This window comes from Falco cherrug, chromosome 2 (assembly GCF_023634085.1).
Source record: "Falco cherrug isolate bFalChe1 chromosome 2, bFalChe1.pri, whole genome shotgun sequence".
NCBI classification, from domain to species: Eukaryota; Metazoa; Chordata; class Aves; order Falconiformes; family Falconidae; genus Falco; species Falco cherrug.
Window position 1 is genome coordinate 58,975,338 of NC_073698.1, and position 15,371 is coordinate 58,990,708.

The window sequence follows — 15,371 nt, forward strand, 5'->3', positions numbered from 1 at the left end:
TAAGATCTGAGCTGACCTTTGAAGTGCCTCATGGGAAACTAGAGCATCTTTGCTAACTCACAGCTGTCTGAACTTGGTGAGGTGAAGCTGGTCTCTAGAGTTTTAGTCTTCCCAAGTTGAAGTCATGCCACTACTAATACCATCCTCCAAAAGTTGTTGGGTTTCTGTAGTAAATCTGTTGAGATTCCAGTGGTAAATAATTGGCAGATTATTTTTTCATATTTGTGGTATTTTATTTCTTGTTCTATTATATTTCTAAATATAATTTGAGATATGTTTGGGTTATTCTAGATTTGGTTGTAATTTACTCCTTGAAGCATGTTCCTATGTTATCACAATTCCATCCGCTTTTGTTCTTTTGTAGCCAGGAACTGTTTTCCCCTTCCTCTGTTTACGTTCTCATACCACAGATGTGTTTATTTGTTTACAGTTGTCTGGTTCTTCCATGTGAAGTGTGCTGAGATTCAAATTAACAAACATAGATGGTTCACTAATCATGCAGTTCTCTTCCACACACCACTCTTCCTTCTCTTGGCTGCTGGAGCTCTGGAGTGGCTCCTACCCTCATTTTGCCTCTTCCCAACACCCCACACCCCCCCCTTTTTTTTTTTTTTTTTTCTTTCTGCTGGCAGGTCCTGAAATCTGATTTTCTTTGACCATCCAGAGTCCACCTGTCCTTCTGACCCACCTGCCTCAAGTAACCACCCCCGCCCCAATAACTTAAGGCTGCACATATTTAGGTGAAGTGTTAAGTACAGTAACGTTTATTTTCAGTCCCCATCAATGGCAGCTTTCTGTTCACTCACCATTTAGCAAATGAATTCTCTTTGCCTTCCCTCATGCTCAGACTCATAATATGAGCCATTTACTCATGCATTTTCTGTGACTTCATCTTTCACTGTGACCACTTTCACTGTGGCTTCCACCAACATTTTCATTGAAATGTCTCTTCCCACAGTATCTGACCAAATGTAGGAATTTCTGTCATTGTTAAACTTTTCAGATCCTCTGTAGTCTCTGATGTTACAGATAGCTTCAGCCCTACTCTTTAGTAATTGTCAGATGTTTTGCTTGACTATCACTTTCTATCCTGGAGATAATATTTTGAATGCTTCCATTTTTCCTTTGATATACAATTTTTCATATATCTCCCTTCTTAGAAGATTCTACCAACTTTAACCTTACTTTCTTTCCTCTTTTGCAACTTACCTATTCACAGAACTTCTTTTATCAGGTTTGCACTTATGGCCTATACATCTCTCTCTCTTCCTTTTTGGGTTTGTCCACGCTTCCATCTCAGCCTGAACTCCTTGATATCTCTTGCTGAACTGCTTATTCCTTCCTCTTTCCTTCTCCTCTTTTCATTACTATTTTTCTACCACTATTGCTACCTAGACAATCACTGTCAGGACATAAGCCCTTGCTAGTAACTCTGCCTTCAGAGAATGGTAAGCTGGACTCTGAATGTGCAGGGTCTGACAGTGAGCACTGAGTGCCTGTAAGCACAAGGAAGGAAGACCAGTGTTTTCAGATTAAATGCATGCTGAAATGAGAAATGTGAATGACAACCTAAATGATTTGAATAAGAATTGTTACTGGCCTCCTCTGACCAGCAGAGATTGATTAATAGCTTGCTTTCCAGACCAGCTGTCCATGAGACAGTAGAAATATGTGAGGTGAAAGATATGATAAATTAGGGTACAACTGAGTGAGACCCTATTACCATGTTTCTCCATGATTGTAGTGAGTCATTCACTTAAAAACCTGGCTGTCCATCATTGCAGTACCAGGAATAGAGACATGATGTCTCCAGAAAGACAGAGGTTGCAGGAGGACTTGGCATAGGTTCCACAGCACTCCGCTATTAGAAGTGGATTAATGGAATCATATAATCATAGAATGGTGTGGGTTGGAAGGGACCTTTAAAGATCATTTAGCTCAGCCCCCCTGCCATGGGCAGGGACACCTTCCACTAGATCAGGTTGCTCAAAGCCCCATCCAACCTGGCTGTGAACACTCCCAGGGATGGGGCAACCACAGCTTCTGTGGGCAACTTGTTCCGGTGTCCCACCACCCTCATTGTAGAAAATGTCTTTCTTATGTCCAAGCTAAGTCTACCCTCTTTCGGTTTAAAACCATTGCCCCTTCTTCTGTCACTTCAGGCCTTGGTAAAAACTCTCTCTCTGTCTTTTTTATAAAGGCCCTTTATAATATTGAAAGGCTGCAATAAGGTGTCCCCAGAGCCTTCTGTTCTCTAGGTTGAACAACCTCAGCTCTCTCAGCTTGTCTTAACAGGACAGGTATTCTTAGTCTTCTGACCATTTTTGTGACCCTCGTCTGGACCTCTCTAACAGGACTTTCTTGTACTGGGGACTCCAGAACTGGATGCAGTACTCTAGGTTGGGTCTCATGAGACTCGAGGGAGAGGCTCACCTCTCTTGACCCACTTGCCAGTTCTTTCCTTTGTTTTCCCCTTTCTTTGTCTGTGCCTCTGTAAAGAGACCTAATGCTATGGCTGGAGCAGGTATCTAATGCAGTCTTTTTGAGATAGATATGTTCTACCTAAAGGCCTATTCCCTGCAGTTCAGTTTTTTTCAATGATGTAAGAATTGCCTGAGCATATCTGCAGTGTTGATCCACAGCAATATTTAACATCACGTTTTATTTGGCTTACTTGGTTCTTCAGGTCTTTCATGTGCAAGTTAAGTGGTTTCAGTGCACACATATGACTGGAGGATCACAGGTTTGCCAGTATCCTGATGAGAGACACTTCTCTCTGTCTTCTGAGGTTATGGCTGTGCTGCCAGCCTGAGCTTTTAAGCGTTATTTGACCCCCTGCTGTGTCCAGTCATGTTTTTCAGTGATACCATTGTTGGCTGCTCTGCCTCGCTGGGCTGACTGTTGTCCATTATGTTCTGTTCTCTTTCAGGACAGAGGGCAGGCAGGCAACAAGAATTCAGAACACCAGTAAAGATCAATTTGAAATTGATTTGATAGTGCTCTTAACTCCATTTGTTTTGATTTGTTCTCTGGACCATTATTGGCCTAGTTGTGAGTTCTTGTCACAGCAAAGTAGCAAACATTGAAGGAATAAAACAGAAGTCCTTTCAGGTTTTCTGCATGCTACTGGTTGGTGCAGGATTATGCTGCTTAAAAACGCTACAATAAAAACACAGCCCTAAAAAATGTAAAAAATTGGTTGAAGCTCCACACAAGTTCATCACTAGGGCCAATAGCAAAGGTTGAAACTTGTAACGGGTAACTCACGGGAGGCCCTTACATATTTCTAGGGATCCTTCCATTTTGTTTTATGTCAGTATTTCAGTCTGTGCTTCATATAGTGGGCCACAATTAATTAGCTTCAATGAGACCTTTAATACTTAGACCTGCATATTTGCACTGTCCTTAACACCAAGAAACAACTAAGTCTCTGGTCACCCCAGTAAGCCAGTTCATTGACGGGTGACAGTCTTTGTTCTTTGACTGGTGACTAGGGACAATAGAATACTTTGAGGAGTTTGGTTAATTTATTTTCAAGTGAGCAAATTCACTTTGATGACTTTTTAATGATTTTTTTTTTGGCCATGGCACATCAAAGTACAATCCTAACACTGTAGGAAATCCAGTTGTTCACATCAAAGAGTAAATGCAGTTATATTTTTGTTTGTTTATACCAATGCATTTTGGTAAAAAGCATTAGTTCTCATTAGTTTGAGATTCTGGTTGTAGTATAAAGGCTTGTAAAAGCTGGAGGAGCTGATTTATTCTTGATGGAAATGCTGTCCTTATGTCCTTAAATCCCTCCTTATGCAGGTCCGCCTTCACACCTCTCTCTCCTCTAACTGTAGAAAACTAGTGCAGCAAAAACTACATGAGACTTTATGGGAGGGGAAGTTAATATTTTTGTTATAACTTCCCCAAGTAAATTAATTTTTACTACTCAGACACGTTCTCTCATTGATTTTATTCACTTGCATTCTCACACACACATACAAGCATCAAAGTGTCTGGGTTTAAGTAGTTTGGTCAGGATAACTTGTGTGTGACAGATGGACAAGAGACGCTGCCCATCAAGTTCTGAGTAGGTCTTTTTGTTTCATCTTGACTGACAAACTGCGTTTTAGACACATATTTTATATCATTTAGGACCACACAGTTACAATGAGTCTTTTGGCTCACAATTTTGCACACCTTCATCTCTGTAAGTTTCAGGCAAGTCTAATGCCTGCTGTCTGTGCTTCCTCATTTTTGACATTCCCAGGACAATGCTGTTCTTGTTGGGTTCACAAGGAAAGGAATGACACAAGTTTTATGCTGTGTCTGTGTTGACATCCTTTGTTGTTTGAGTGCACAGTCTTCTGCTGACAAGTCATCATGAAAGTCACCACACCATTGTTTTATAAGAGTGCAAATCTTCTATTATGACACAATAACACTTTCTTCAGTTTTACTGCAGTTAATGTTGTTGGCTATCAATGCAGGTCATGTTTTTAACCTCATTCTGGAGTTTTTTCTGGTGCTTACCTACACATTTCCATTCATATGTCATTCACACCAGTCTTAAGATTTCCAGTGTTGTCTGTGTATTGGCAGAGAACAACGGAAAAGCTGTGGTTTATAAGACATACAAATACTTATTTTATATATATATATAAAAATAACTGTGTTATTATATAATAAAGAAAACCATCAGAAACTGTGAATTCTTTTTTATGAAAGTTCTAGGTCCATACTGCAGAAATCAGAAATGACATCATTTTTTGTCATCTGTTCAGTAAAGCAGAAACATGGTATTTTCAGATAGCATGTTCTTATGAGGACCAATAAGACCATAACCACAAAAATGAGAGTTATGATTAATGATATGCTTCATTAAACAAAGCTAAGTATTAATGTTATGGTGTAGTTGCTGTCAGACAATTTCCTCATTTCTTGCACTAATGTTGCTTCACAGAAACAGAAATATATAGGACATTTATGTAACTCTCCAGTATACCTAAAGTCATAGCATCATAGAATCATAAAATCATTTAGGCTGGAAAAGACCTTTAAGATCATCAAGTCCAATCATTAATCCAGGACTGCCAAGTCCATCACTAAACCATGTCACTAAGCACCGCATGTATGTGTTTTTAAATTCCTCCAGGGATGGTGACTCAACAACTTCCCTGGGCAGCCCGTTCCAACACTTCAACACCTTTCAGTGAAGTCTTTCCTTATATCCAGTCTAAACCTCCCCTGGTGCAACTTGAGGCCGTTCCTCTCAGTGAAGAGACCCACCCCCACCTGCCTACATCCCCCTTTCACGCAGCTGCAGAGAGCGATAAGGTCACCCCTGAGTCTCCTCTTCTCCAGGCTAACCAACCCCAGTTCCCTCAGCAGCTTCTCACAGGACTTGTGCCCCAGACCCTTCACCAGCTCCGTTGCCCGTCTCTGGACATGCTCCAGCACCTCAGTGTCCCTCTTGCAGTGAGGGGCCCAAACCTGAACACAGGATTCGAGGTGCGGCCCCACCAGTGCTGAGTGCAGGGGGACAATCACTGCCCTGGCCCTGCTGGCCACACTGTTTCTGACACAAGCCAGGATGCTGTTGGCCACCTTGGCCACCTGGGCACACTGCTGGCTCATGTTCAGGTGGCCATCAGCCAGCACCCCCAGGCCCTTTCCCACCAGGTGGGTTTCCAGCCGCTCTTCCCCAAGCCTGTAGCACTGTGTGGGGCTGGTGTGACCCAAGTTCAGGACCTGGCACTTCTCCCTGTTGAACTTCATACAACTGGTCTCCGCCCATTGGGTCCAGCCTGTCCAGATCCCTCTGCAGAGCCTTCCTGCCCTCAAGCAGATCAACACTGCTATCCAACTTGGTATCATCTGCAAACTTAGTGAGGGTGCACTGGATCCTCTTGTCCAGATAGTGGATAAAGATATTAAGCAGGACTGGCCCCAGTACTGAGCCCTGGGGAACACCACTTGTGACTGGCCCCCAAGTGCACGTAACTCCATTTACTTCCACTCTCTGGGCTCCACCAGCCAGCCAGCTTTTAACCCAGCATGGAGTGTAGCCATCCAAGCCACGAGCAGCCAGTTTCTCCAGGAGAATGCTGTGGGAGATGGTGTCAAAGGCTTTACTAAAGTCCGTAGACAGCATCCACAGCCTTTCCCTTAACCACTAGGCAGGTCACCTTGTCACAGAAGGAGATGAGGCCTGTCAAGCAGGACCTGCCTTTCATAACCCCATGCTGGCTGGGCCTGATCACCTGGTTGTCCTGTACATGCTGTGTGATGGCACTCAGCATGATCTGCCCCATAACCTTCCCCAGCACCAAGGTTAGACTGACAGGCCTGTAGATTCCCAGAACCTCCTTCTTATAGATGGGCTAGGATAGACTGGGTAACTTCCCATCTTCTGGGACCTTTCCAGTTTGCCTGGACTGTTGATAAATTATGGAGAGTGGCTTGGCGAGCTCATCTAAATGCACATTAGCAGAGAAAAATAATACTAGCCCATGCCCCAGCTGAAGACAGCTTTTGGCACTGACTGGTCTAAAAATTCAGAAATATGAATTCAACTCCTGATGCTACTATGGCTTCTCAAACTACATGGGACCTTATTTCAAAATCTTCAACTGCCTAAAGCTAGGCATCTTATATGATTTCTGATGCCCAAGGCTACCCTTGTCTGACCCTAACTTGGCTCCACAAGGACACAGGGATGCCTGCATAGCTGCCACCGTCATGAGAATGTCCCAGATATCTTAGGGTATGTCAAATGGCACTAGGCATCTGAATTGGACCAGTAATTTCTCTGTGGTTCCCTTTATGTTAAAATAATAGTTTATTTCCTACCTAACAAGTTTTTAATCTTTTCTACTGCAAAGTCTTTAGAGCAGGGACCATGTTCTTTTGACTGAGGAATCTGAAATATGTATAATTGTTACAGAATTCACTGTATGTAAAAAACTTCAACGTTTTTATACCATTTAATAGAGATTTTTTTGTTATGGTATTAGTTATTGAAACATGCAGTTGATTCTCCTGGGAAAAAAGAGTTCAAACACATGCTTGCTGGGTAAAACTGAAGCTAAAAAAAGTGATAATGACTGTATTAGGTAGTGGAGAAGTCAGTCTGCCTGACATAAGGCTAGTGTGATTTAGGGTTTTATTCTGATAACCCTAAATAAAGAGTTAATGATTCAATGTCTGTGTCCTTGCACTTAACTACTTTTTCATCCTAGCTCTGAGAGACATTCAGGGGAAGCAACAGATAAATTCAAAAGGATCAGTAGATATTGAGTTAGATATGAGAGTGATTAATGTAGCCAGTATAGGTATTAATTTGCATGGTATATTCTGCATTAAATTAATTTGGTTTTGCTTAGCTAATTTTACTTTTCTAATTTTTCTTTTAAATGCACTATATATTTCTGTCCTGGTCACCTCAACACTTGTGCAGGTGTATGAAAAGTTGAGGCTTTACATAGATGCACAGATAATGTAGCTTGTTTAGCTTTTCAGATAGCATGAAATATGATTTAGGTTTGTAAAAGCACTTTAATTGAATCTTTCTGTTGAAATGAGCAGTAAATTAATTGCTAATGCATCGACATTTAGGTTGATTAATAGGTATTTGCAAATCCAAGAGGGGGTTTACATTGAACCTCGTATATTAGGTTATAAATAGCCATTACACTATACCTCTATGTTGAAGTCTGTGGTACTGCATGCAACTAAAGCCTGCCTCTGAGAAGGTGGTGCTCTGAAGACTCCAAGACATGCGCAGCCCATGCCAACACCACCTGAACGTTTGTTTCAGTAGTCATCACCCTTGTTTGAAATGCTGTTTCATTTCTCAAATGAATTTGTCAGTATCAGCCTTTCTCTCTGGTTCTTGCTTTGTCTTTCTCTGGTAGTTTGAGAATCCCCATTCAAGTATATTCAAAGAAGGTAGTTCAGATCCTGCTAAGACACTTAGCCTTTTTTTTTTTTCCCCCTTCTTTTTTTTCCTTTTTTCTTTTCAATAGGCTAAGCAAATACAGATCTTAGAAGTTCTTTCAACAAGCAATTTTCTCTGCTCTTTGAGTTCTTTCTTTGGAACTTTTGGGGATTCTTCCAGAGTTTTCAAAATCTCTTCAAACGTGGCTATCACAGTGAGTCGCAGGAAATTAATGTCCATCTCATCAGTGCTCTAAATGTTCCTACTAATTTATGTTCGTACTCGCTTCTCTCGTGTTATATGCATACGAGGATGGCATTAGCCCTCTTCACCACAGTGTTTCACTTGAAGGCTTTGCTAAACTGCCTGCCTGCTGTGTTGCTCAAACTGACACCACAGCCCACCTTTATTAGACTTGGACAATGCTAAGTGACTTACTATGAAAATAAAATAGACAATCAGGATTTTGCTTCACATTTACGTTAGATTTCTCTAACTGTGGTTACCACAACTGTGCCAGTCTTATGGCATTCTCCAGATATTCAATAAAAATAAAACTCAGTGATCCAGTAATGTTTTAACATCTGTTTTAGCATACTTGGGTGGGCTAATGAAGCATGCTCACTTAGAAATATTTCTCTCAGATAGATGTTGTTTAATTTTCTCTTATGTTAATAATATAGAAAGTTATTTATCATAGTTCTGTAACAAAAAAAAATATGGAAATTCCTGTTTCTATTTAAATACAGAGAGAAATATTTGTTTCATTTAGTGTATTGTTCTAAAGCAGAGATCCTGCATTATATTAAGATTTTCATATTCCTAGTATACTTTTAAATTTTTTTTTTCATCCAGTTATATCAATTTGAAGAACTTATTCTCTTGAGGTGCCAAATTTTGTTTGGGCCTGGCCTCAGTTTGCCCTTCATGAACATCATCTGTTTATAATCAGTTAGTCTATAAATAAGAACCAGCTTCCTCTGCAATGAGTACTTCATCTTTTTCATTATGTTGACATTCCCATGTAATGGTGCCTTTTGTATTAGAAAATTATCATGCAGGTTTTTTGGGAACTCCAACAACAGTTCCATAAGTAGTCCTAAACTACGTTTCCCACAACCACACAGTTTTATTTCAAGGCATGGTAAGAAATAATTCATTCTGTTGTCTGGTTTGATTTGGGTTGATTTGGGTTATAATGGACCTCTGCTGGTAATCTGTCACAGCTTTTTTTTGTTGCTGCATTCATATCTCACATTTAAATCTTATGGTTATGGGAGTTATTGAAAATTCTAAACAAAGTGGCAGTATCTTTAACATCATCTTTTTCTCTCCTTTGCCTCTCTCCCATCACAGTCTTTCTTCTTGATTAGAGATTAATGTTTAAAACTTTGCTATATATTTAAATGTTCATTAACACAGATTTTTATGAATGAAGAGCTATAGTCTCAGAACCATTGCAATATGCAATTTGTTTGTGATTTTGAGTTTTGTGTTAAATCTGAATTGATGATAGGCTAACACTTTCCAGTAAATCTGCTTAAACTGAATAGTTACATCAGTATTTTATCATGTTAGCCAATTCAGTTGGGCTGGACTTTTTCAGTTCGGGATTTATCTTTCTCCCTTTGCTCTGTGATTACTGTATTCTTGAATTTTATTCTCCTCTGTGGAAGGAATTATGTTCAGATCTAAAAAGACCTATGGGCAAGAGTAACACCTTTTTGTAGCTGCTTATGTGCATAATTTTGAGAGTCTGGGATTCATTGGAATGCAACTGGGGCACTTTGAATGTAATTTGATTACATTCAACTGAAAGCAGTTGTTTATAATGTTTTGCCCCTTCATTTTAGTCACCTTGTTTGGACATCTTCAGATAAATGCAAAGACCCTCTGCAAGGAGGATATACACAACTAAACTGTGTAAAGCAGCTTTTCAGAGGCTAGCACACACAGAAGATTGCTAGGGGTTAAAAAGCACTGGGCTAAGCACTTGTATACTCACCACCCTGATGGATGAGGCATCCATAGAGCTGCAGCTGCCGAGGCTAGTGTCAGCAAGGAGTAAATATTATTTTGGTAAAATGGATTACGTGAGACAAAAGAATCATTTATGTTTTGAGGATTTATATGGCACAAAGAAGGAGAGGAATGGTCATCTCAGAAAAATGCATGTCAAAATTTTATGTGGTAAACTGTTAAATGTTTGGTGTAAATTTATAGATTATTCATTACCTTTTTATTTGAATTGTGTAAAGGCTTACATGATCCGTCTCTGCATTCTGTAAATCATAATGACTGCATAAAAAAAATTATATGAAATTATTTTCTCAGTGAATCAGCATGGATTTCTTACTATTTGCTGCTAAAATGCGTACAAGCATTTGTATCTTCCCAAATAGTTTTCCAACACTGACATCCAGTTGTATATTTTGCTCTTCAATGGTTGAGCTATTCTCAAATCTAATCTATATGATATTAATTAAAAATAAATAAGGCAGATAAAAATGTTCTGACAGAAGCTTAGCTATAGTAAGTTAATGTAGATAATGCATGCCATCTGCCTGAAAAGAGCATTTGGAAAAGTATATATTGTTTTCTACCGCTTGTATTTTGGTTTGTGGTATAGTTGTTTCCCAGTCTAACACAGAAGCTGAAGTGGCATCAAGCTTCTATTGTTGCTAGTTCTCAATTTGTAATATTTGATATATATTAAATGCATAGGTATAAATGTATAATTGCTGAATGTCACTTGCAGAAGTGGGTAAGAATACTATCATAATAAGACTGTGTCATTGTTACTGAGCATTTAAATTTGTATAGGTAATAAGATTTAAAAACAAAGATCAATACACAGTCTGGAGTACAAAAATTATTCTGAATGTTTAGATCACTGCAAATAACAGCTCCAAGATTTTTGAGCTTCAAATATTTTCTAATTTAAATTAGTAAAGCATTTGGCCAACAGTAAAATATTCAGGATTTCCACTTAAAGCAAACTACAAGCTTTGTTTTTCCTTTGGGTTTCTACCAGTGCTGCATCCTAGTTTACAATGACAGGTTGCACTGTTGCCTTATGAAAAGTCCACAAATCAGAAAAGCAAAACTGCTGGATTCCTTCTTTGCATCCTACAGCTCAATGTTTTGCCAGATACTGCTTGTTCCCTTCTTCCCAGCCCATGCTCCCAAATTATCTCAGTCCTGTTGTTTTCACTCCCTTGTCCTACATAGGATAGGACAAAAGTCACTGGTATGTATAATTTGCTTCTTTTAAGCCCAGTAAACCGATTAGCTTACACCCATCCCAGCAGAAATATTATTAAAGGTTTAGAAATGCAATTATGGCTGGGAGACCCTCTTTACTTCCTTTTCCTATTTTCCATTTCTATATTCTTGTCACTTCCCTTCTTCCTGGCCAGATTTTCCACTCAGTTTACTATTCAACATATTTTCCTTTTTTATTAATCTTTGTACACATAATTCTCAAAAAATCTATGTAATCTATACCACCCACCCCCACTTTTTAAACATTGATTATAGCTTCTGGGCGCTATCTTTTACACGTGTTCTTTGACTTTTCCCTCACTTGTTATTCCCTGTCCTTCTTCCCCTAATGTTTCAGAGTGTATTCCTCTCCACTTGCCCTCTATTCTAAGTTTTTTCTCATTTTTCTTTTCTTTCTGTCCTATCATTCCCCCCTATTTCCACCCCTTATTATTCATCACCTTTTGATAGCTGTGTCCTTGCTACTGTTTTTCTTCTGCCTGTCCACCTTCCCTCTCATTCAGGCTTCTTGTCTTGATCTGAGAATTGAAATCTGTTTGTCTTGGGGAGAGAGCCCACCATGGTAGCCTGCCCATTCTTCTTCAAAATCCTGCCTTGGGGTCATAGAAGCGTGTGCACTGGAGAATGCTCTGGTCTCTTCCTTCTTCCTGCTCCTCCTTTGGCTTCTCGCTACAGTATCAGGAGTGAGATCATGAGACCCTGGGGGAATTATCTTCATTCTGTACTGTATGAGTTAATCTGTAGTAGTTGCAGAGTATGTTGAGTCCAGGCTTTGCACATCAGCTGCTCCACGCACTGCAGCAGATAACCAGCCTTAATGGGCTGCTGGAGGAGATTGCAGCTTTTATCTCCCATGACTGTTCTGCTGTGTGCCTTTCTGGTCTCAGCCCTGTGCTGGGGTTTGCTTCTTCAGGTGATAGTATGGGATCTGCAGGTGAGACTTTAGCATTGGGATGCAGGATTAAGACAAGGAAGGAAGGGGGCTGTGTCTGTCCTCAGTACGCTGTATTAGGGAACATCCCATAAAGTTGAGCTGATGCTGAGCTTTTTGGATGAGGGAGGCCGTGCCTATGCTTTTCTGCACATCACTAGGGCACCCTGTTTAACAAAAGAATGAGAGAACTGAAAGCAGCCACCCTGCTGGGAAGCTGTGCTGTCCATCTATCTGCTCATCTACCCCATAACATGTACTTCACACTGCAGAGGTCTGAAGATGATCTCAGTCGTGACCACAGTCACTACTTGCTGCTTGTTTTGCTCGTAACCAACCTTGGTGTCATTACAGGCCATGGTACCTGCTCATGCGGGCGATGCATTTGCCAGGATGGATGGTTTGGAAAGTTGTGCCAGCATTCAAGGAACTGCAACATGACGGAGGAGGAGAGCAGAAGTCTCTGCGAGTCAGCGGATGGCATATTATGCTCGGGGAAGGGTAAGAACTGGCAGCTGAGCTACCCTGTGTCAGTGCCCCACCAGAGGAGAATTGATCATGTTCTGGAAGACTAATGTGCATGGCAGCAAGCTGTTTAGTAACCCTTTCTTTCAAAGGCACCTATTATTAAAAGGATGTTATATTTGGCTCTGTAATGTACTTACATCCATTTTATTGAACACCCACTGCAGCCACACACATTTAGCAGTGTTCCTCTCCTGTGCAATTTGTTAACAGCATATAATTCCCTGTATGTGTTTATCTGATGGTCTGTGTTTAACAGCTGTACACTATAAACTGTTAGTGCTCCATCTAGTTTGAGGGACAGGGACACTACCTGCAGTAACATTGCAGTGGGCAAGGTGGCAAATGTAATATCTCAGGCAACTGTAAATGGAGGAGAGTGTTTAACAGCAGCATTCGGTATACTTAACCACCCCCTCCCCAACACAGCAGCAAAGGAAAAGTAGATGTCTGCAGCCCCCATGACAGAATCCCACAGACTCTCTCACTTACCAATTTTTATACAGGTGGTTGCATCAGCTTTAGTCCAGCTATAAAAAATTGCCACAGGGAGGAATAAAATTTAGAAAGTTTTGATAATTATGTGAAATTTTTCTGCTAGGTTCTTACCTTACAGTCCTTCAGGCTTGGAAATTGCATAACTGGGAAGAGGGCTTTTTAGCTCCCCCATAGTGCAAACTGCCTATTTTTGTATATAACATGTCTGGAAGAGAATAGACAAAAACGGGTGGTGGGACTAGCTGGAAACTAGAATGCACTTACTCCAGACTGGACATGCCATTCCTCCGTACATATACATGTTCCTTACCTAGACAGGTGAGAAACCTGCTAGATAGTAAAACCAGCTAGGAGCCTTCTGCATCAGGCAGATTTCCATTGTCCCTTTGGTAACTTATTTCAGTGCAAAGGAAATTTAAATGGGGTTTCCAGCCTGGCCTCCCAAGCACAAGTGAGCTTCCAATGTGATGGAAGGTTGCCCTGAGGACAGCCAATATAATAAAGCTTTTTATTATAAAGTGTCAAATTAGATAGTATAGCAGCTTTATTGTGGGAACAGCCGGTCGTATACAAGAGTTTGTCCCAGCCGAAAAATGCCTACATAAGGTGACTTTCAGAAGTATGTGGCTAAGGAACATCCAAGGAGGCAACTGTCTCCTGTGTTTTCTCTGAGCAGGATGGGGATCACAGGTGAAGACAGTCTAATCATTTATAACTCTTGTTTCTATGCTTACCTATGCTTATCTTTTTTTTTTTTTCTCCTGTGTTGTTGGTTTTTTTGTTTGTTTGCTTTTTTTTTTTTTTTTTTTTAAGGCAAATCTATTTTTGATGCTTAAATATGTATCTAGAAATCACACCTTACTCAGTACCCACTATGTTGTTCTTAGCTAATGTGACTGGCCAAAGGCCAGACAACACTGTGCAGAGGCCAAAATGACAAACTGTTCTTTCTGTTTCATTACATTGAGCAATAAGTAACCATTACTGGTCAAATAAAAGGGAGTTTTGAACCCATGCAGTAATGGTGGGTATTCTGTCTTTGCTGGTGCTGGAGACCTAGCCAAGATATGCAAGCACTATAATGGATTGAGGCAGCTTGGGTTTCTGTGTGTAGGATTTAATAGAATAAGGACTCCTGGTTTTCAGCAGGTAACTGTGGAACACTTTCAGAAAATTGCACTTGGTTAATATAAGAAAAGTTGGCCATCCACATTCCTGGATTGTTTTCAAAATCTTGGCTCGCTGACTATGCCACCTGTAGTAAAAGCTCTTCCCAAGGAAAACAGCAACACCCACCATGCTGCTGCCTCCCTGGCAGGAAATGTAGGGCTGCAGATGGCTACTGTAACGGTGCAGGACGTGGACTAGGTAATGAGCCAAATCGCACCCCAGACAATCTGGCTGGGATCCCAGGGAACACCCTGCAACTCATTAGACTCATTTTAATTAAACTGAGGAGCCTCCCAGAGCAGCATGCTCTGTTCAGGGAAAAGACTTCATACTTTCATGCTCCCTAACAGATTTTACGTTATGGAGCCTGATCTTCCTTGCTTGACTTGGTGTTAAATTTGCTGTATCTTCTGCAAAATAGTTTTAAACATCATGGGCATCCCTCAGTAGCAGCATCAGTGCTTGCTTATGCAGAATCACTTCAGGTTTCTTACAATGTCGTGCTCTTATTAACTGCTCACTAAGATTCTCATACTATTCGTCATTTTCAGCTGTCAGTACCTTGTAGTTTGGATAAACAGAGACATTTGGTTTGAATTACCCTCAAGTATGTCTTAGCGTATCTCTTATACAGCGACCATGCGATATGTATGCTATCCTCCGCTGCCTTTTTATACAGTGGCATTTTTTATCCTTGTAGGGAATGTCAGTATTTTCTGTACCCATGGCTTAGTAAGCAGTACTCAGAACTAATGGAAAAAGTAGATGCTTAACCAAATACTCCCATCCCCAAATGTTCCAATCACTAGCTCTTCCTATATTTGCATGTTCCATATGTTACAAGTTAAAACTTTAGAGCATTTCTCTAAAATTAGGCAATGAGTTATTTTTTGTCAGATTACAATAAACACTAAATTACTTAGATTTTTATTAAAAAATAGATAGTTTGCTGAGGCTCTTCTGAAGTTTTAAAGAATTAAGTTTCAGTCATCAGAGACACTTCAATATTTAGGGGAAAAAACTAGGGAAAAT

The 15,371-nt window shown here is 40.3% G+C and overlaps 1 protein-coding gene across 1 annotated transcript in view; it reads left to right on the forward strand.

Annotated features, from left to right (window-relative positions):
* The window catches only part of ITGBL1 (integrin subunit beta like 1), a 149,352-nt gene that overhangs the window by 123,595 nt on the left and 10,386 nt on the right, over nt 1–15,371 (forward strand). The window contains exon 9 of the mRNA XM_055703166.1: nt 12,501–12,647. Coding sequence (XP_055559141.1) covers nt 12,501–12,647 — 147 coding nt within the window. The remainder of the gene's footprint in view (nt 1–12,500; nt 12,648–15,371) is intronic.